Source organism: Microcebus murinus, chromosome 1 (genome assembly GCF_040939455.1).
Source record: "Microcebus murinus isolate Inina chromosome 1, M.murinus_Inina_mat1.0, whole genome shotgun sequence".
Lineage (NCBI taxonomy): Eukaryota > Metazoa > Chordata > Mammalia > Primates > Cheirogaleidae > Microcebus > Microcebus murinus.
In genome coordinates this window covers 67,552,716-67,573,972 of record NC_134104.1, presented here as the reverse complement: position 1 = coordinate 67,573,972, position 21,257 = coordinate 67,552,716, and the positions used below count along the sequence as shown (strand labels likewise).

The following is a 21,257-nucleotide window of genomic DNA, read 5'->3' as shown; positions in this document are numbered from 1 at the left end:
TAAAGCTCCTTCCTCTATATATCCATAACACCTTGTATTTTATTCTAACATACAATATACATGTAATTACTTTTTTGTAACTCTGTGTGTGTGAATACAGACATATGTTATAAAAAGTACACAAACATAGATATATGTCTCATTTATAAAGTAATTTCCAGTTAACAAAGTAATCCCAGAATAAGAAACAGGATTGACGTGAGCTCTCCTGAACTCCCACATACCCTTTCTCAATCACTACCTTCTCTCTCTTCCCCAAAAGTATCTAGTATCCTTAATTTTATGGTAATTTTCTTTATAGTTTACAATTTAAGCATTTATCCCTAAAACTATAGTTTAGTTTTTTGAACTTTCTAAAACTGGGATCATATTCAGTATGTTTTTTGTGTGTGTCTAGACTACTTTGTTCCACATTATGTTCAGGATGTGGTAATTTTAACTGAAGTATAGTATTCTATGGTATGTATATACCATAATATAAAATAACCATTTTGGTTATTTCCATTTATGAGCTATGAAAATAATGCTGTATTGATCATTTTTGTACATAATTCTTCATGCACACACATGCACACATTGTATTGGGTTGAACTGCTGGGTAATAAGGTATGCATATCTTTTAACTTTGATAATGTCAAATTTTTCCAGAGTGGTAGGACCAGTATAGTGTATTAGAATTCCCATTATTTTATATTGTCACCATTTTTTATCATAAATTATCTATTCTAATGATACTATAACTATGTCACATATGTTTTCAATTTGCATTTCCCTGATGATAGTTTAGGTGGAACACACTTTCACATGCTGATTAGCCAGTTGGACATCCTCTTTTTTGAGTGCCGTGGCATCAGCCTAGCTCATAGCAACCTCAGACTCCTGGACTCAAGCAATCCTTCTGCCTCAGCCTCCCGAGTAGCTGGGACTACAGGCATGTGCCACCATGCCCGGCTAATTTTTTCTATATATATTAGTTGGCCAATTAATTTTCTTTCTATTTATAGTAGAGACGGGATCTTGCTCTTGCTCAGGCTGGTTTCGAACTCCTGACCTCGAGCAATCCACAAGCTTCCGCCTCCCAGAGTGCTAGGATTACAGGCGTGAGCCACCAAGCCCGGCCTGGACATCCTCTTTTTGAAGTGCCTATTCACTCTCTTGCTCATTTTTCCATTAGGTGTCTGTCCCTTTCTCATTAATTTGTAGAGTTCTCTACATATTCTGGATACAAGCCTTTGTTCATTATATGTTGTAAATAACTTCTCCCATGTTGTGGCTTGGTCTTTTTCTTACTTACTGGTATCTTTTGATGAACATAAGCTTTTAATTTTAATGTAGTCAAATTTATCAACCTCTTCCTCTGTAATTTGTACCATTTGTAGCCTGTGTAAAAATTCTTTCCCGGCCGGGCGTGGTGGCTCACGCCTGTAATCCTAGCACTTTGGGAGGCCGAGGAGGGCGGATTGCTCAAGGTCAGGAGTTCGAAACCAGCCTGAGCGAGACCCCGTCTCTACCAAAAATAGAAAGAAATTAATTGACCAACTAAAAATATATATACAAAAAATTAGCCGGGCATGGTGGCGCATGCCTGTAGTCCCAGCTACTCGGGAGGCTGAGGCAGTAGGATCACTGAGCCCCGGAGATTGAGGTTGCTGTGAGCCAGGCTGACGCCACGGCACTCACTCTAGCCTGGGCAACAAAGTGAGACTCTGTCTCAAAAAAAAAAAAAAAAAAAAAAAAAAAAAAAAAAAAAAAATTCTTTCCCTACCCAAAGTCAAGATGATAGTCTTCTATATTATCTAGAAATATTATGCTTTAGCCTAAAATTTAGATCTACACTTATCCATTTAGATCTATACTCATATGGAAGTGACTTTTTGTGTATGGTGTTAGGTCAGAGTGAAGTTTAATTTCTTTCCATATAGGTATCCAATTTCTTTTTTTTTTTTTTTACTTTTTTATTTTTTTCTTAGAGTGAACAAGTAGACTGGAGGTATCCAATTTCTTTAGCATCATTTATTAAAACTGCACTGTGGGCCAGGCGCGGTGGCTCACGCCTGTAATCCTAGCTCTCTGGGAGGCTGAGGCGGGCGGATTGCTCGAGGTCGGGAGTTCGAAACCAGCCTGAGCAAGAGCGAGACCCAGTCTCTACTATAAATAGAAAGAAACTAATTGGCCAACTAATATATATAGAAAAAATTAGCCGGGCATGGTGGCTCATGCCTGTAGTCCCAGCTACTTGGGAGGCTGAGGCAGAAGGATTGCTTGAGCCCACGAGTTTGAGGTTGCTGTGAGCTAGGCTGACGCCACGGCACTCACTCTAGCCTAGGCAACAAAGCGAGACTCTGTCTCAAAAAAAAAACAAACAAAAAAAAACTGCACTGTGGTGCTATCCTTGCCACACATCTACAATGGCTCTCTTCATATTCTGTTCCATTGCTCAATTTGTCAATTCTTGCATCAGTATACACTGTTTTAATTAGTGCCACTTTATAACAATTCTAACAATTCAAGAAAGCAAGTCCTTCTACCTTGTTCTTCTTCAATACTGTCTTGACTATTTTTAGCCCTTAGCATTTCTGTACAAATCTTAGAATCAGTTTGTCAAGCTTCTCAAAAATAAATGAATAAATAAATAAAATTTCAATCAATTTTGAGATTGAATTAATTTATAGACCAACTGTGGGAGAATTGACATATCTATAATACTGAGTCTTACAATCCACAAACATAGTACATCTCTCTAATTATTTAAGTATTATTTAATTTTTCAAAATTATTTTATAGGTTTCTGCAAAGAAGCCCTACATATTTTATTGTTGTTATTGTTGCTACTGCTGGATTCAATGCTGGGTATTTGATATTTTTGATGCTATTGTAAATAACAATATTTTCAGTTTTGTTTTCAAAGTCTGTTGCTGATGTATGAAAAAGATAAATAGATTTTTTTATACATAGATTTTGATTCTCTCTCTCTTTTTTTTTTTTTTTTTTTGTGAGACAGAGTCTCACTCTGTCACCCAAGCTGGAGAGCAGTGGCATCATCATAGCTCACCACAACCTTAAACTCCTGCGCTCCTGCCTCAGCCTCCCAAGTAGCTGGGACTACAGGTGCATACCACCACACCCAGCTAATTTTTTCTATTTTTAGTAGAGATGGGTCTCCCTCTTGCTCAGGCTGGGCCTGAACTCCTGACACCTCAAAGGATCCTCCTGCCTCAGCCTCCCAGAGTGCTAGGATTATAGGCATGAGCCACCATGCTTTGGTTCTCTCTGTTTTTTCCCACTAGTTTCATGAAAATGCTGCTCCACTGTTATCTCATTTTGTATGCTTATGTTCAGTAGCCTGACAGCAACCTGATATTTTTCCTTTGTGACTTTTTTTTCCTGCCTAGTATCTAAAACAATTGTTCCTTCACATCCAATTTACCACTGTCCCTTTCACACACAAAAACCTGCCATCCTAATTGCTGGCATCTTTTCTGACCCACAGGTCTCTAGTGTCCATGTACTTCCTATCTTCTTGTTTTCCTAACTTGACTTGACTACTGGTTTTTAGAAACTCTAGGAATTTAACTTGATTTCATATTGATAGCTATTTTTTCTTCCAAAGCTTGCTTTGGGTCTTCTAGTCCTAGTTTCTTAACCTATTCTTATTGCTGATGATCAAAATATCTGAGTGGCATTCCGCTTTAGTTTTACTGTGGCCGAATATAATGGATGTAATCCAAGAGAATAAGTTTCAGAATCAAGTGTTCATTGCTGTCTGGAAAATTCTATTATCAGCAGTGTTTGAGGCAAGAGAAAAAAGGATGGTCATGATGGTAGCATAGGAGGGTTAACTGGCAGAGTCTAACTCTGAGGTTTCATTTGACACTGTTGGTTTAGAGGGCTTAAAAGGAGAATAATATAAATATCTTCTATTTTAAAAAGGAAGAATCTTAAGAGGAATTTTTTTTTTTTTTTTTTTGAGACAGAGTCTTGCTTTGTTGCCCAGGCTAGAGTGACTGCCATGGCATCAGCCTAGCTCACAGCAACCTCCAACTCCTGGGCTCAAGCAATCCTTCTGCCTCAGCCTCCCGCGTAGCTGGGACTACAGGCATGTGCCACCATGCCCGGCTAAGTTTTTCTATATATATTAGTTGACCAATTAAGTTCTTTCTATTTATAGTAGACACAGGGTCTCACTCTTGCTCAGGCTGGTTTAGAACTCCTGACCTCAAGCAATCTGCCCACTTCGGCCTCCCAGAGTGCTAGGATTACAGGTGTGAGCCACCACGTCCGGCCAAGAGGAATTTTTTTAATGAAAAAATATTTTTTTTGAAATGGGTTCTCACTGGAGGACTGCCCAGGCTGGAGTACAGTGGCACAATCACAACTCACTGCAACCTTGAACCCCTGGGCTTTAAGCAATCAAGAGGAATTTTTAAATTATAGGAGAGTTTTTCAGGGAAAAAAGCTAGAAAAACTCTGTTCATTAGAGAGAAAACTTAAGCACAAACTGGTGTTTGTGAAGCTTCCCAGAGGGGGTAAAATGGTTTTCAAAAAATATAAGCTATAAGTAGAGGGCTAATAAAGATAATGATGTCTGCTGGGCGTAGTGGCTCACGCCTGTAATCCTAGCTCTCTGGGAGGCTGAGGCGGGTGGATTGCTCAAGGTCAGGAGTTCGAAACCAGCCTGAGCAAGAGCAAGACCCGTCTCTACTATAAATACAAAGAAGTTAATTGGCCAACTAATATATATAGAAAAAATTAGCTGGGCATGCCTGTAGTCCCAGCTACTCGGGAGGCTGAGGCAAGAGGATTGCTTGAGCCCAGGAGTTTGAGGTTGCTGTGAACTAGGCTGACGCCACGGCACTCACTCTAGCCTGGGCAACAAAGCGAGACTCTGTCTCAAGAAAAAAAAAAGATAATGATGTCAAGAACAATACCAGAGGAACTCTATAATTGGCAAATAAAAAACAAGAAGGATGCAAAGATGCTCCTTGAAAGAAAAAAAAAAAACAAAAAACAAGAAGGGGTGTTAAACAATTTCTTTGGAAGACTTAAAGATAAGATCTTGAAAAAAAGACTAGTGACCTTTTGAAAAAATTCTTCCAAATATATTTTTAAAATATTCTTCTAATGTTTATGTATGGAATAATGAAGATTCCCTGCTCTGAAGCATACAATTGTCCAAATAGCTAGTCAATGAAAGGCTGTCTGTAACTTTCAAAGCCACTAGTGGAAGAGATGTTAGTCATCCTACTAGAGCTAGTTTCTAGTTTAAATCCACTTTGTACTTGAGATACAATTAAAATGGCATTACTGGCCGGGCGCTGTGGCTCACGCCTGTAATCCTAGCTCTTGGGAGGCCGAGGCGGGCGGATTGCTCAAGGTCAGGAGTTCAAAACCAGCCTGAGCAAGAGCGAGACCCCGTCTCTACTATAAATAGAAAGAAATTAATTGGCCAACTGATATATATATATAAAAAAATTAGCCGGGCATGGTGGCGCATGCCTGTAGTCCCAGCTACTCGGGAGGCTGAGGCAGAAGGATCACTCGAGCCCAGGAGTTTGAGGTTGCTGTGAGCTAGGCTGACGCCACGGCACTCACTCTGGCCTGGACAACAAAGCGAGACTCTGTCTCAAAAAAAAAAAAAAATAAAAAAAAAAATAAAAAAATAAAATGGCATTACTAAACCTAACTACCATGTATAAGAAGGTTTGTAATATGCTTAATGTTGTCTCTAGTAATAGACTTTCCTATCTGGGATGTTAGAATACAAGAGACTGCCTAAGACAAGATCTCAAATAGGGAAGGAGTGGGTGGTGTGTGGGGGTGGCATGTAAGGATAAGAACAGGCTGAGAGCTCAGAGGGTGGGGTCTCCCAAAGCTCTATTGTGGACAGACTTGTACAACCCAGGTCAGTTCTCTAGTTACTCTCTTTTATGTTTTTAACAGTATAGACACCCCAGGAGAAACAACAATCTTTCATACATAACTTTTCTCTGCTTGAAAAAGATGTCTTCTAAATAGCTGTTTTAGCTCAGTAACTTTTGGTGTTATGCAGGTATTCTTACCTGTGCTTCAAATTGCCATTCTTTTTTGGCATTAAGTAGCTGTTTTTGAAGAAATTTTATCTTTTTTTTTCCATTTTCCTCCCTAGAAGAAATAAGAGTGATTTGTGTTTACAGCAGTGCTTCTCAAACCTTACTGTGTATAAGGATCATCTACACATTAAAAAAACAGATTCCTGGGCTCTACCACTAGGGAATTTGGTTTGGGAGGTTTCAGACAGGGCCCTGAAGTTTGCATTTCTAATAAGTTCCCAGGTGATACTAATAATGCTAGTCCATGGAACACATTTTCAGTAACACTTTTTAAAAGACTGTTTTAATAAATTGGAGGAAGATGTAATCTGGCTTATCAGTGTTGCATATAAATTAGATGTTGCTGAGAACAAGTGAAGAGGCACAAGAAGAGAAAAAAAGAATCCTTCCTATTTTGAGCACTTTAATTACATATTCTTACCTAATAATAACCTTATGAGGTAGTCTATTATCATCCCTATTTTACAGATGAGGAAAATGTGTTTTAGAGAGCTGAGGTAATTTGTTGTGGGCATAAGAATATGCCTCACAGACCTTCAACCATAGGAAGCATAATCGAACAAGGGTCCCAGCTTCCAGGCTCTGAGATCCTTCACTGTGTGTGTCCTGAGGCCACGCTTCCCATAGACTGCTCCCACCCAGTTACTGAGTGTGGCCGAGATACTAGGGCAGGCCCTTCTGAGAGAGTCAGGACTTCTTTGATGGTTGACTTTGGCTCCCCAATGACCTTGACAAATCTTATCCTTAGCCTGCACAGCATTCTCTTCTACCCAACCTTCCCCTTCCTCCTTGAGTTAGTCTTGCATTAGGTCTGAAGTTTTCCTCCCCGTTTTCTCTTGAACAGTGTTTCCCCTGATAAAATCTTTGCATGAATAATCCCATCTTGGCATCTATGTCTCAGAAGACAAACAGTAAATGGCACAATGGGGTTCAAACTCAGCACTGTCTGAGAACTTAACTACTTTATGTTACTGTTCCTCAGAGAAACAGAGAATTCTGTTTGTCTCCAGAAATTCCATTATTATTAATAATTTTATTTCTTTATTTTTTGAGACAGAGTCTCCCTCTGTTGCCCAGGCTAGAATGCAGTGGTGTCATCATAGATCACCGCAGCTTCGAACTTCTGGGCTCAAGTGATCCTCCTGCCTAGGCCTCCTGAAGTGCTAGGATTACAGGAATTAGCCATTATGCTCTGCCCAGCAAACCCATTATTTAGGTTTAAAACAAACAAACAAAATGTAAAATAATATAAGAATAAACAAAACAATCACCAAAAATGCTTATCAGTAAACTGTATCTAGGTAAGGATTTTTACTCAGGAATTTTTAAAAGTATGTACTTAATTAGAATCTTGAGATTGTCATTGCCAAAACAAATTATAGATTATGTATTCCCATTTACAGATCACAAGAAACAGATAAGAAGGATGTAGAATAAATACTTCTCTCTATTGTTAAATTCAATATCCCAAGGACAGGTTCATTTAAACAAACAAATGTTATTTATATGAGATAAATAAAAGTAATATATGCCCATTTTAGAAAACCTAGCAAATGTAAAAAGAGTATGAAGAAAAATAAAAACCACCCATAATCCTATTACTGAAAGTTTAGTACTTGTCTCAAAGGTCCCATCAGAAGAACCAGGACAAGTAGTCTGAGAAGAAGGAAAGAGGAGTTTATTAATTTGCCAGCAAATGAGGAGGCTGTCAGACTCCCATCTCAAAGTACCAGCATCCTGCTGAGCAGAAGTACAGAGTTTTTAAAGGTTCTAATCAATCCCATCTGCAGCTAAAACAATCTCATGATCTCCACCTGGATTAATACCATTTTCTGTGGCACAGAGAACAAAGGATACTCCCCTGCCCCTCCTGACCACTGGCCTGAGGCAAGGATATAGGTCCTAGTTCTCCAAAAGGAGTAGGGGATGTTTTAGAGAGATAGAAAACATTTTTGCCATTTTTTTCAAGCCATTTCTTCTTTTACATATTTCCCCCCCGGTCAGTATTACCCTTCATATCTATGGGAAGAAGGGCGACTACTCTATTACAATCCTACTATCTAGAGTTAACCATGGTTGAAATGTTATTATATTTCCTTCCAATCAATACACACTGTGATTTTTCTTTTACAACACTGGAATTATATAACATATATAATTTTTACCCTAATTTTTTCAGTTAATATAATTATACACACTTTCTCTTTTCATTTAGCAGTTGAATACATGCATGTATTTCTGTTCCCTCTTGAAACCATACTGAAATAATATGAAAGGAGTAATAAATGGTATAAACCTACAAATTCAAAGAGATTGGGAGAAGAAACAATGCAGATGAGAGAAGTCAACAAAATAAGACATAAAGCAGAAAAGAGAAAAATGAAATCTCAATGTATACAGAATGAGAAGCCAAGAAGAAGAAAACTGAATCAAGCTGTAGACCCAAGAAAAGCTCAGCACATGGAGGCCCCAGGCATATTTGAAGGCAGAAGTATGGTATAGGGCTAAATAGAAGTGGCTTGGTTGAAAGTATGACAAAGGAACAGTATGACCTTTTGATTCCCATCCCCTACCCTTGTGGTCTGGCAACTACCTTTCCTCATCTTGGGAGATATGGGTTTTTGTTAGTTTTGCCTATGTTTCCTGGAATGGTTGAATAAGGTTATCTGGACTTGGAGATACTAGATACAGTGGAAGGTGGAGATAAAAGGCCATGCTAAAAACAGGGGACTGAATAAAATTCTGTTTACTGAATGGTGAATTTCCCCAATCTCTTTCCCTTGGCTAGCTCACAATACATGAGTAGTCAGAGAATAATTACAGAGAATAACTCTTATTTCTTAACTGCTCCTGACCCACCCTAGCTGAAGATTGGCATAGTCTCCTCTGAGAATTCTGACTAAATCAAGGGAAAAGATCTATAATTCTGCCCAGCCATTCTATAGTGAAGCACTTTCCACATGTACAGAGCACCAACAGCTTCTCAGTGCTTCACTCTTAAATACAAATGGACAACCAAAGATAACCAAACATTTAAAGAATTTATCTAACATTAAAAACAGAAACTAAACAAACTGGGGGGGGGAGTAACTCAGAGAAAAGAGAGACAATACAAGGAATAGAAGATAACTTAAAAAAAATGGCAACTACAATTAATATTCTCAGAGTCATACAAGAAAATATTACATTAATGAAACAAGAAAAGGATGCTATAAAAGATGAAAAACTCAATGAAGAAAGAGCTCTTAGAAATAGGCCGGGCACAGTGGCTCACATCTGTAATCCTAGCACTCTTAAGAGGCTGAGGCGGGAGGATTGCTTGAGCTCAGGAGTTCGAGACCAGCCTGAGCAAGAGTGAAACCCCATCTCTACTATAAATAGAAAGAAGTTAGCCAAACAACTAAAAATAGAAAAAAATAGCTGGGCAACATGGAGAGTGCCTATAATCCCAGCTACCCAGGAGAGTGAGGCAGGAGAATCACTTGAGGCCAGGAGTTTGAGGTTGCTATGAGCTAGGCTGACACCATGGCACTCTAGCCCAGGCAACAGAGTGAGACTGTCTCAAAAAAAAAAAAAAAAGAAGAAGAAGAAGAAGAAAAAACAACAACAAAAATAAACGTTAGCATAAAATTTTTAAAAAGTTAAGGAAATCTCTCTAAGAACAGAACAAAAACAATGCAGATGGTAAATAAACAAGAAAGTATAAGAAAAATTTAGGCTCAATCACCACAGGTTCAACATCTAAAACGAGCTCCAGAAAGAACAAACAGAAATGAAGGGATAAAATTATCAAAGAAATAATACAGAAAAACTGAAGAACATGTCCCTCTAGACTGCAAAGAGCCACTGATTACCCAACACTGTAAGTTTAAAAAGACTTACCCAAAATCATATTATTATAAAATTTATATAACTAGGGATAAAGAGAAGATCCTAAAAGATTCCAAAGGTGGGAGGAATAGATCACATGTAAAGGAACAAAAATTAAAATCAGACTTCTCAGTGGCAATGGTAGAAAGTAGAAGTTAGTGTGGAGCATTGCCTTCAAGATGAGTTTTAATACACAAATCTGTACCCAAACTACTAACAAAGTGTAAGAACAGAAAAAGATATTTTCAGAAGAAGTAGATTGGTTATTTCAGTTATTTTCCTTGTAGGGTTAAAGCAGCAGAAGCCTTCTTACCATGCCAGCTCAGGTTGACTAGGACCCTTCTGATTTGGTTGCTGTGAATTTCCTGTTTTCTGGAAAACTGCCTTGTTTTAAAGTTCTCTTTGATTATATATGGCACCTAGCAGAAGTGACTCCATTCTGTTTTGGTCTATTCTGTTGAGACCTAGTGAAGGAGCTCAGTCCAAAACAACAATTTCCCCATAAATTTTATTTAACAGTATCTACATCATGTTCACTTATTGCCACAAGATGGAAATAGATATTGTCACGAGATGGGAATAGTCCTGGTATGGCTTGTACATTATTAGGGGCCAATGACAGAAGTGACCTGTGGTCTGAAGCTGAGTTCCTATAAGAAGCTTTGAGACTATAGCTTCAGCAAGCAGAGGCTGTTCTGGCTCCGGCATGCCTTTCTGAGTGAGAGGCTGAGTGACCATGATGAATGAAACTTATACCAGATGAATCTTGCCCCTTTGACAAAAATCTCAAAAGGCCTTAATCCCTGGTATAGTCCCACATAACTTTCTTTTGCTGTGAAAAACAAAGTGGCCTATCTCCCCTGAATGACATTGAAGAGGGATACATATTAAAAGAATAAGTAAAAAGGATTCCTAAACAAAGGGAGTTTAAACAGAAGATTTTTACATGTTATTAATTTTTCCTCCAGGACAGATAAGCACATATCTCACAGGAACAATGCATTCTTTAAGCATGTCTTAAACACCCTGCGCTGCTGGAAGAAGGAAAAATTTCATGCAGGCTCCATGTGGGGCTTTTCCAAGAATCACCCATTATACCTAACTTTTATCCATTGTTCTATTTACACATTGGTGTTTTTCTTATTGTTTTGTAAAATTTTATAATATAGTGAAGACAGCTGCCACCAAGATAAGTTTCATTTAAAACTAACGAAAGAGGCTGGTTCCCCAATGCTATGCTACCTGCAAGAAACCCACTTCACATATAAAGACACACATGGACTGAAAGTGAAGGGGTAGAAAAAATAATATTCCATGCAATTGGAAACCAAAAAAGAGCAGAAGTAGCTATTATTTTATTAGATAAAATGACTATAAAACAAAAACTGTAAATAAAAGGCAAAAACAAAGTCATTATCTAATGATAAAAGGGTCAATTCAGCAAGAGGATATAACAATCATAAATTGTTACACACCCAACACCAGCACTCCCAAATATAGAAAGCAACCATTAACAGATCTAAAGGGAGAGATAGACTACAATATCCTATTATAGTAGGGGACTTCTTTACCCCACTCTTAGTAATGGACAGATCATCCAAACAGGAACAAAGAAACATTGGAGTTAAACTGCACACTAGATGGTGGAGTGCAGTGGCTCACACCTGTAATCCTAGCTCTCTGGGAGGCCATGGTGGGCAGATCGCTCAAGGTCAGGAGTTCGAAACCAGCCTGAGCAAGAGCAAGACACTGTGTCTACTAAAAATAGAAAGAAATTAATTGGCCAACTAATATATATAGAAAAAAATTAGCCAGGCATGGTGGCGCATGCCTGTAGTCCCAGCTACTCGGGAGGCTGAGGCAGAAGGATTGCTTGAGCCCAGGAGTTTGAGGTTGCTGTGAGCGAGGCTGACACCACAGCACTCACTCTAGCCTGGGCAATAAATTGAGACTCTGTCTCAAAAAAAATAAAAATAAAAAAATAAACTGCACACTAGAGACAAACAGGCCTGATTGACATTTACAGAACATTTTACCAATGGCAGAGAATACACATTCTTTTCATCAGCACATGGAATATTTTCCAGAGTGGACCATATCTTAGACTACAAAACAAGTCTCCACAAATTTTAAAAAGTAGAAATCATATCAAGTACCTATTCTGACCATAATGGAATAAAACTAGAAATCAATTTTTTAAAAAAGAGGCTAAGATAAAGGGATGGAGAGTGACCACTAATGAGTACGGAGTTCCGTTTTCGTGATGGTGAAATGTTCTGGAATTGGATAGTGGTAATGGTTGCACAACTCAGTGAATATACCAAAAACCACTGAACTGTATAGCTCAGCTTAAAATGATGAATTTCATGTGTTGACGGAGACTCTCTTCCTTGATCAAACTTTAATCATGCTCTTCTGGACTCTTTTCTCTACTATGCCTAGACCTTGGCTCCCCTCTCCTCCATCCCTGCCAGGCCTACATTGCCCAGTTTCAGAAAGAATCCCGATAAGTTGGTGTGTTTATAAATCGATGTATTTATTTATTTAAAATGCTAAGTCAATTTAAAGAGAATCTTCCACCCTCAATATCTAATCATCCCATATATCTGATCAAATTCCTCATCCCTCACCCTAATGTCTAAATCCTTGGCCTGCCTTAAGCAAGAATCCTGTTGGCCAGGGGTGGTGGCTTACACCTGTAATCCTAGCACTCTGGGAGGCCGAGGCGGGTGGATTGCTCAAGGTCAGGAGTTTGAGACCAGCCTTAGCAAAAGGGAGACCCTCTCTCTATTATAAATAGAAAGAAATTAATTGGCTAACCAAATACATATATACATATAAAAAAAATTAGCCAGGCATGGTGGTGCATGCCTGTAGTCCCAGCTACTTGGGAGGCTGAGGCAGGAGGATTACTTGAGCCCAGGAGTTTGAGGTTGCTGTAAGCTAAGCTGACGCCACGGCACTCTAGCCCAGGAAACAGAAGTAAGACTCCGTCTCAAAAAATAAATAAAAAAAAAAAAAAAAAAAAAAAGAATCCTGTTAAGTATTAATAGTTTAGCAACAATCCTCCTATCTTTGTTGTTTCTGTCCTCTTAGTAACTTTCCATTCACTGACTCCCTCACTCTGCTAGTTGGCTTTAAGTCCCAGCTGTCTTTGCTGTATTTAGAGTTGAGCCAAATCTCTCTCCTCTATTGCAAAACTATTCTATAGTTTCAAAACCTATAGAAATAGTCTTGAATAAAGTCTTCCTTATTTAAACAAGTGTGAGAATAATTTTTTCTGTAACAATATGTTAATTATATCTCAATAAAGTTCTTATAAAAAATTAAATAGAAAATCTTGTCTGTCTTATACCTATCACCAAACTCTACATAACTTTAAAAGTACCAATCATGTAATACTTAAAATACTAACCACTGTTTATCATTGGTTTGTCTAAATCTAGGTATAATTTTATAATTTAAATAAATCCCAATTGATACATAATTGGAAGAAAAATAAAAAAAGAAATTATTACAAATAGATAATCATATAGATGAAATCAATCACTAGTAAACTGTATATATTGAGTATTAGACTATTTTCTCCCTCCTCTGGAATGGCACATACATTTCTTATTTACTTTTCTTACTTAACTTTTTTAAAATTATGAAATAATAAATGTATATTATAATATTTCAAAACAGAATAGGAATGTACAAGAAAAAAAGTGGACAATATGCCACCTTTCTTTTCTCCCCCAATTTCACTCCTATTAGGTAACCAATATTAACCTTTTGATATATATCCTTCCACATCTTTCTCTTTCTTATACTCATATGAATGAGCATATTTTTAAATTAAAAAGCATACTATAACTACTTTTTCACTTATCTATATATAATGGACATCCCTCCAGGTCAATCATATAGCTCTAATTCATATTTTTAAATAGCTGTATGTTTTTTTCTTTTTTCTTTTTTTTTTTTTTGAGACAGGGTCTTGCTCTGTCACCCAGGCTGGAGGACAGTGGCATGATTGTATCAATAGCTCACTGCAGCTTTGAACTCCTGGGCTCAAGTGATCAGGCTGCCTTGGCCTCCTGAGTATCTAGGACTACAGGTGGATACCCCCATGCTGGCTAATTTTTAAAAAGTTTTTTATAGATATAGAGTCTCGCTATGTTACCCGAGCTGGTGTCAAATTCCTGGGCTCAAGCCATTCTCTTGCCTTGGCCTCCAAAAGAGCTGGGATTGCAGGCATGACCCACTGTGCCCAGCCTGTTTTTTGTTTTTTTTTATGATTACACCCTCTTGGCTATCAGCCTGTTTTTCTCTTATAAAATTAACAATTACTCAAATACAGTATTCCTTTATTGAAGAACATTTATGCTGTTTCTAGATTTTTGCCATTATGCTGCAATAAATATTTTGTAGATATGTCTAATACAAACTGATTTTTTTTCTATAGGCTAGATTCCCCTGAAGTAGGAATGCTGGGTCAAAATATATGTATTTTGTTTAGATCTTTACAAATAAGTATATTTTTTCCCTTGATAAAGAGAAAATTAGTAGATACCCAAGGTGGGATTGCTGGGTCGAATAGTTAGTCTATTTTTATTTGAGGACTCAGCCACAAAAAGAAAAGAATTAATGTCCTTTGCAGCAATATGCATGGAACTGGAGATCATTATCCTAAGTGAAGTATCTCAAGAATGGAAAAACAAACACTACATGTACTCTCTAATAAGGTGGAACTAATGGATGGGCACATATAAGCACAGAGGGAAGTAAACGTCATTGGAAATCAGGAACGGGGAAGGGGGGAAAGGGAGGGGTAAAAACCTACTAACAGGTACAATGAACACTGTTTAGGTGATGGGCAAACTAATAGCCCTGACTTAAGCATTATAAAAGCTACCCATGTAACAGAAACATTTGTACCCTCTTTTTTTTTTTTTTTGAGACAGAGTCTCGCTTTGTTGTCCAGGCTAGAGTGAGTGCCGTGGCGTCAGCCTCGCTCACAGCAACCTCAAACTCCTGGGCTCGAGCGATCCTTCTGCCTCAGCCTCCCAAGTAGCTGGGACTACAGGCATGCGCCACCATGCCCGGCTAATTTTTTTTATATACATATCAGTTGGCCAATTAATTTCTTTCTATTTATAGTAGAGACGGGGTCTCGCTCTTGCTCAGGCTGGTTTTGAACTCCTGACCTTGAGCAATCCACCCGCCTCGGCCTCCCAGAGAGCTAGGATTACAGGCGTGAGCCACCGCGCCCGGCCTGTACCCTCTTAATATTTTGAAATTTAAAAAAACAGTAAAAAAGGAGAAAATTTAGAAAATACTTAAAAGTAAAAAGATTTTTAAAAAACCACATATATTGTTAACATATCAGTATATTTCCTTCCAGTTATCTTTCTATACCTATTTTTGTTAGTTGTATTTTATAAATGTGATAATATTGTATTATTCCCAGCCTTTATTTTTCTACTTAAAATTGTGGCATAAACATTTTCCCCATGTTATTAAACTTTTTAAAACAATACTTTTAACAGCTTCATAATATCATCCATTAAACTATAGACTATCTTTTTGAGTCCTTAATTTTACATCTAGCAATTCAATGTAATTAAATAATAATAGATTCAGACATTTGCTGATGTATATTTATGTGCAAAGATATACACTGAAGCACTATTTGCTAAAGCAAAAATTTGGAAACAACTTAATTGGTCAAACTCAGGGAATGATTAAATTATGGAATAGTACATAAAATTATAAAATTAAAATTAGGTGTGTATATTTTTATTTTCACAGATAAATCACTTTTATAAAAGTTGTACCAATTCATTCTTCCACCAGCAATGTATACAAGTGCTCATTTCCTTGCTTCCTTGCCAGCAACAAATGTCTGTAAGAGTAGCTATTATTGTTATTAGGCACTTACCATATGCCAGGAACTATCTTAAGTGCTTTACATATATTAATCAATCTAATGTTCATAATAACTGTAGTACAAAATTTATTACCAATACTAAAAAGGACAGGAGGAGAAAAAAACTCAAAATAAAACAATTCCACCTCTGCAGACAAGATAAACACTTTCTCATGTTGAGTAAATATGGGTTTATATAAACAGAATTTTATCTTGGTCCCAAAACACTTTGATTGCATCGAATACTCTTTTTTTTTTTTTTTTTTTTTTTTTGAGACAGAGTTTCACTTTGTTGCCCAGGCTACAGTGAGTGCCATTATAGCTCACAGCAATCTCAAACTCTTGGGCAACCTCAAACTCCTGGGCTCAAGCAATTCTGCTGCCTCAGCCTCCTGAGTAGCTGGGACTACAGGCATGCGCCACCATGCCCGGCTAATTTTTTCTATATATATTAGTTGGCCAATTAATTTATTTCTATTTATAGTAGAGATGGGATCTCACTCTTGCTTAGGCTGGTTTCAAACTTCTGACCTCAAGCAATCGGCCCGCCTTGGCCTCCCAGAGAGCTAGGATTACAGGCATGAGCCACTGCGCCGGGCCATGTTGAATATTCTTAAAGCATGAAAATCTTTGGAATAAAGTTCAAAGGCTCTAGAAAAGAAAACATTCATCTGGGCGTGGTGGCTCATGCCTGTAATTCTAGCACTTTGGGAGGCCAAGCTGGGAGGATTCCTTGAGGCCAGGCGTTTGAGACCAGTCTGAGCAAAAGCGAGACTCCGTCTCTACTAAAAATAGAAAAATTAGCCAGGCCTGGTGGTGTGCACCCATAGTCCCAGCTACTTGAGAGGCTAAGGCAAGAAGATTGCTTGAACCCAGGAATTTGAAGTTGCAGTGAGCTATAATGATGCCACTGTACTCTAGCCTAGGCAACAGAGTGAGATCCTATCTCAAAAAAAAAAAAAAAAGAAAGAAAGAAAAAGAAAACTAGCACGCCTTTGTTGTTGTTCAAGGATTTTCAGTGAACTCAATATTAAGAAAGATTATTACAGGAGGAAGAATATTCTTACTGTTTTATAGATAAAGATAACTAAAGCCCAGAAATCTGAGTTATTGTCCCAGCAGAACTAAGAGTGGAACCCAAATTTCTGACTTCTACTATCTTCCCTGGAAAGTACATGTTTAGTTTGCTTTAGAAATCAAGGATTTCTGGTAAAAGTTTTATGGCACTTCAAAATACAACAAAACAAATAAACTTAACATTACTCTGACCTGGCAATGACATCATAGAAATGCATTTTGTTTTCCCTCTCTTTGCTTAAAGCTGACAGGAGATTTGTGAAAGTGCATGAATCTTCCAATTCTGTAATGGTATTTGCAATCACATCACTTAAAAATTGCCTGTGAAGAAGAACAAAAAGATTAGTTAATAAATTATATTTCCCTACATTCACAATGGCTACAAAAGTCATGTAAGTTAAGACCCAGAGGGAATACCATAACTAAATTGAAATTATCCCAGGAATGCAAAAATAGTGTAGCATTAGAAAATCTAAAATTAAGAAAAAGAAAATTTATTGCTAGAAAACACATTAATAAAGGCTAAAGGAGACAAACCATATGACCATCTCAATGGATGCAGAAAAGGCTGAAAGGATTGCATTACTAATAAACTAACATAAAAAAAAAGACAGAAAGATCATTGCCCCAAGTTTGATTAACCACATGGACCTTAACTCACTATCTTTAAGTTTAACCACATGGGCCTTAACTAGCTGTCTTTAAGATTAACCACCTAAAGAGATTGTTTTTACAGCATTTGAAAAGAGCTGAACAGACAGCTCCTTGACATCCACCAGACCAGACCGGCCAGATCATACTCCAGAGGAGACTGATAAGACAGCCTCAAGGAGAAGGAAAAAAAAAAGGAAAACCAAACACCCTAACATCTCCTAGCTGTCTCCTATGTCAGTCTATAGCAATTAATATTTCTTTACCTCTTTAGAACCCACAATAAAAAGCCCAAGCTGCTCGTCCTCAGGGAAAGCACTCCTTTCTGTCCTGCTTTGCCCTTTCCCCTTTTTCTCTTGGGGAAAAGTATAATAAACCTCTTCTATCCTAATCTTTGTGTGGAGAATTCTTTCTCATCCCATGCCATGAGCTTCCGCCCTAACAAATGCATTTGGCAAAATTCAGCACCCGCTCATCTTTTAAAAACAAACACCAAAAAAACTCTTAGCAAGCTAGACAGAACCCAAAAAAAGTTTACATACCAAAGACCAACAACAATAAATATTCAATGTACAATATGATATCATGTATATAACATTTTTTGAGGAGTTTATTAATTTGCCAGCAAATGAGGAAGTTGGCAGATTCATATCTCAAAGTATCAATGTCCTCATAATATTTAAAAACATTAAAACTACATGAATTATTTAAATAAAACACATAAATAAATAATGAAAGTATTACAACATGCTACAGAATAATATATGACAAATTCAGAAGAGTGTTTATCCTTGTGGAAACCAGAAAGGGACTTGGGAGTAGAAGCTTCAATTATATCTGAAATATTTTATCTTTGAAAAAAAAAGCCACATCTCTAAACCAACCCTGGTAAAATGTTAAAATCTGGTGTTACATACATAAGTATTCATTATTTTATTCTTTACACTTTTCTGCATTTTTAAAATATTTCATAATTTTGAAAAGGTTAAATCATTTAAAAGGAACTAATCAAATTCTTCATATTTTAGAGATGGGTACCCAGGCTCAGGATGATTAAGTGACTTGCCCGAGGTATAAACTAAAATAAAATCCTAAAATCCCCCACACCAATCTTGGCTAAAGGGGACCCCAGAAAAACAAATTCCTGGCCAGAAAGGGAAGGAGGTTGGACACAAGTTGGACAATCAGATACTAAATCATTAACAGAACCTAACACCATGCAAGACAAAGGTTAACTCACACTTGCAGGCTATCAATTTACTTAACAGATCACTTAAATCCAGTATTATGTCCCTGGCTTATCTCTGATTAACAGACTTTCTTATCTTAAAACAGTCCAACTTTAGACAAGGCTTCATTTCTTTAACCAGCTACAAATCAAAGAATCTTTGAACCCACCTACAACCTGTAAGCTCCAGCCCCTGCTTGGAAATATTCCACCTTTTGGAGCCAAACCAATGTATATCTTCCATGTATTGATTTATGACTTTATGTGTAATTCCTGTTTCCATGAATGTATATAAAACCAAACTGTAACCTTGGGCACATTTTCTCAGGACTTCTTCAGGCCATGTGCTCCACGCTGTGGTTACAAACATCGGCTCAGAATAAATCTCTTTAAATTATCTTATAGAGTTTGGGTTCTTTTTCAATTAACAAAGTTCACATAACTAGTTTGACAAAGAACTGGAAATACATAACCCAGGTTTCCTGACCCCTAGTCCAGTGTTCTTTTTTTTTTTTTTTTTCCAGTGTTCTTTATAATATTCTCCTAAGTGAAACAATAGTTTAAAAACTACTGTTTTTTAAAAAACTATTTTTAATGTTTTTTTAAAACTATTATGTTTTGATATAGAGTTTGCAAGAATTATACTTAATATTTTACATAGCAATTGTTTAACAATAGTTCACATAAAAAGGTTCAATAACTGTATTAAGAAAAAAAAAGTTCGCCTATAATTCCAGTGATGTGGGGGGTGCTCCAATGAAGGGAGGAAGGTCCTCTAAACTCACAAATGGGTTCTTGGCTTTGCACTGGAAAGATTTATTTATTTATTGCAAGCTAACTAGCAACAGAAAGTTCACAGACAACAGATCCTACTCCACAGAGTAGGGGTCCTTTTCCGAGCAGGAGGGGGACACCTTACAGGGCAATAATAACATTTTTATGTGTCTAGAAACCCTGTTCATGACCAACATTGTCTTGAGGTCAGCCCATAAAGGTTAATCATAATTTTCTGTCACAGAAAGCACAAACAGTTTGTAAGACATCCTGCTTAGTAATTCTTGCATCCTTGGTGGTCTACTTCTTACATCAGGGTCATTAGGGTCTGGTATCAGCTCAAGTTCAGGAGTTCGTGATCAGCCTGAGCAAGAGTGAGACCCTGTCTCTACTAAAAAAATAGAAAGAAATTAGCCAGACAACTAAAAAATATATATAGAAAAAATTAGCCAGGCATGGTAATGCCAGCTACTTGGGTGGCTGATGCTATGGCACTCTAGCCCAGGTTACAGAGCAAGACTCTGTCTCGAAATAAATAAATAAACCCAACTTCCTAGGTTCAGCTCATGGAAACAGTCCCATTTTATAGAATGAGGGGTTGCCTGATTCTAGAATCACAAATAAAAGCCAGTTAAGATCTTTAAACTAAATTTGTTGTAATTTTGTCTTTTGATAGTATTTTTTATGATAAATAATTTAAAATTCTTAATTAAGTACAATAAGATTATAATGCATAAAGATGACCAATAGCAAGGAAAGCATATACAAACTTGCTACAAATTACTGTTTTAAATTCATAGATTTTATGCCCTTGATATTTTGATTTCTACTTTGATTCTGAATAACTGGTGAGGATGTACATTTCATTATTATACATCACCTTGGGTTTCATGTGGAATATTAATCTAAGATTAATGCTCTAAAAATAACCTGAGACTGGTATTTTGGATCTCTCAGGAAAGGGCATGAGTCATTACACTGAGAATGAAAAGGATATTAACTAGTTTGGGCATTTTATAAGCAGAATACCCTTCAGTCACATAGGCAAATCTGGGCCAGACTGACTTAAGTAAGAGAGCTTACCGTTGGTTATGGTCTAAAAAAGGGGTCAGCAAACTTTTTCTATAAATGGACAAGTACATAGTAAATATTTTGGGCTTTGTAGGCCGTAAATTCACTTTTATAGCTCAATTCTGCCACTGTAGCATGAAAGCAGTCATAAACCATATGTAAACAAATGGGCAATGCTGTGGTCCAATAAAACTTTTCAAAAACGGACTTTAGGTAATTGCTTTAAACTCTCATTTATCAAAAGTCCTTACATTAATGTTACACTGTAGAGGACTGACATATATTTTCCTTTTTTTAAGAATTAAATTTAGTAATGTACGTGCTCTGCCCAGAGCATTTAAAAGTAATATGTTCCGGACAAGGCCCCTATTGCCTTGAGGCATAACAAAAACAAGGTGTTGCCTAGAGGCATAACAAAGGACCTGAGTTGCAAGTTAGCAAGAGCTACCTCACCCCTCGGCATTGGGGGTCTGGAGGCCACACAATAAACACATTATTCCTGTGATTGCTGTGTACACCCCATAAGATGGCTGGTTAGTCAATGATGGGTAAGACCCCTCAAGGGAGGGGCGACCTAAGCCAC

At 37.3% G+C, this 21,257-nt stretch overlaps 1 protein-coding gene across 3 annotated transcripts in view; it reads right to left on the bottom strand.

Annotated features, from left to right (window-relative positions):
* The window catches only part of DRC9 (dynein regulatory complex subunit 9), a 68,669-nt gene that overhangs the window by 24,174 nt on the left and 23,238 nt on the right, over nt 1-21,257 (bottom strand). For all 3 annotated transcript variants that reach the window (XM_012780414.2, XM_012780413.3, XM_012780416.2), the window contains exons 5-6: nt 17,143-17,271; nt 6,060-6,141 (exon numbers count right to left, since the gene is read on the bottom strand). In XM_012780414.2, the coding sequence (XP_012635868.1) occupies nt 6,060-6,141; nt 17,143-17,271 (211 nt within the window). The remainder of the gene's footprint in view (nt 1-6,059; nt 6,142-17,142; nt 17,272-21,257) is intronic.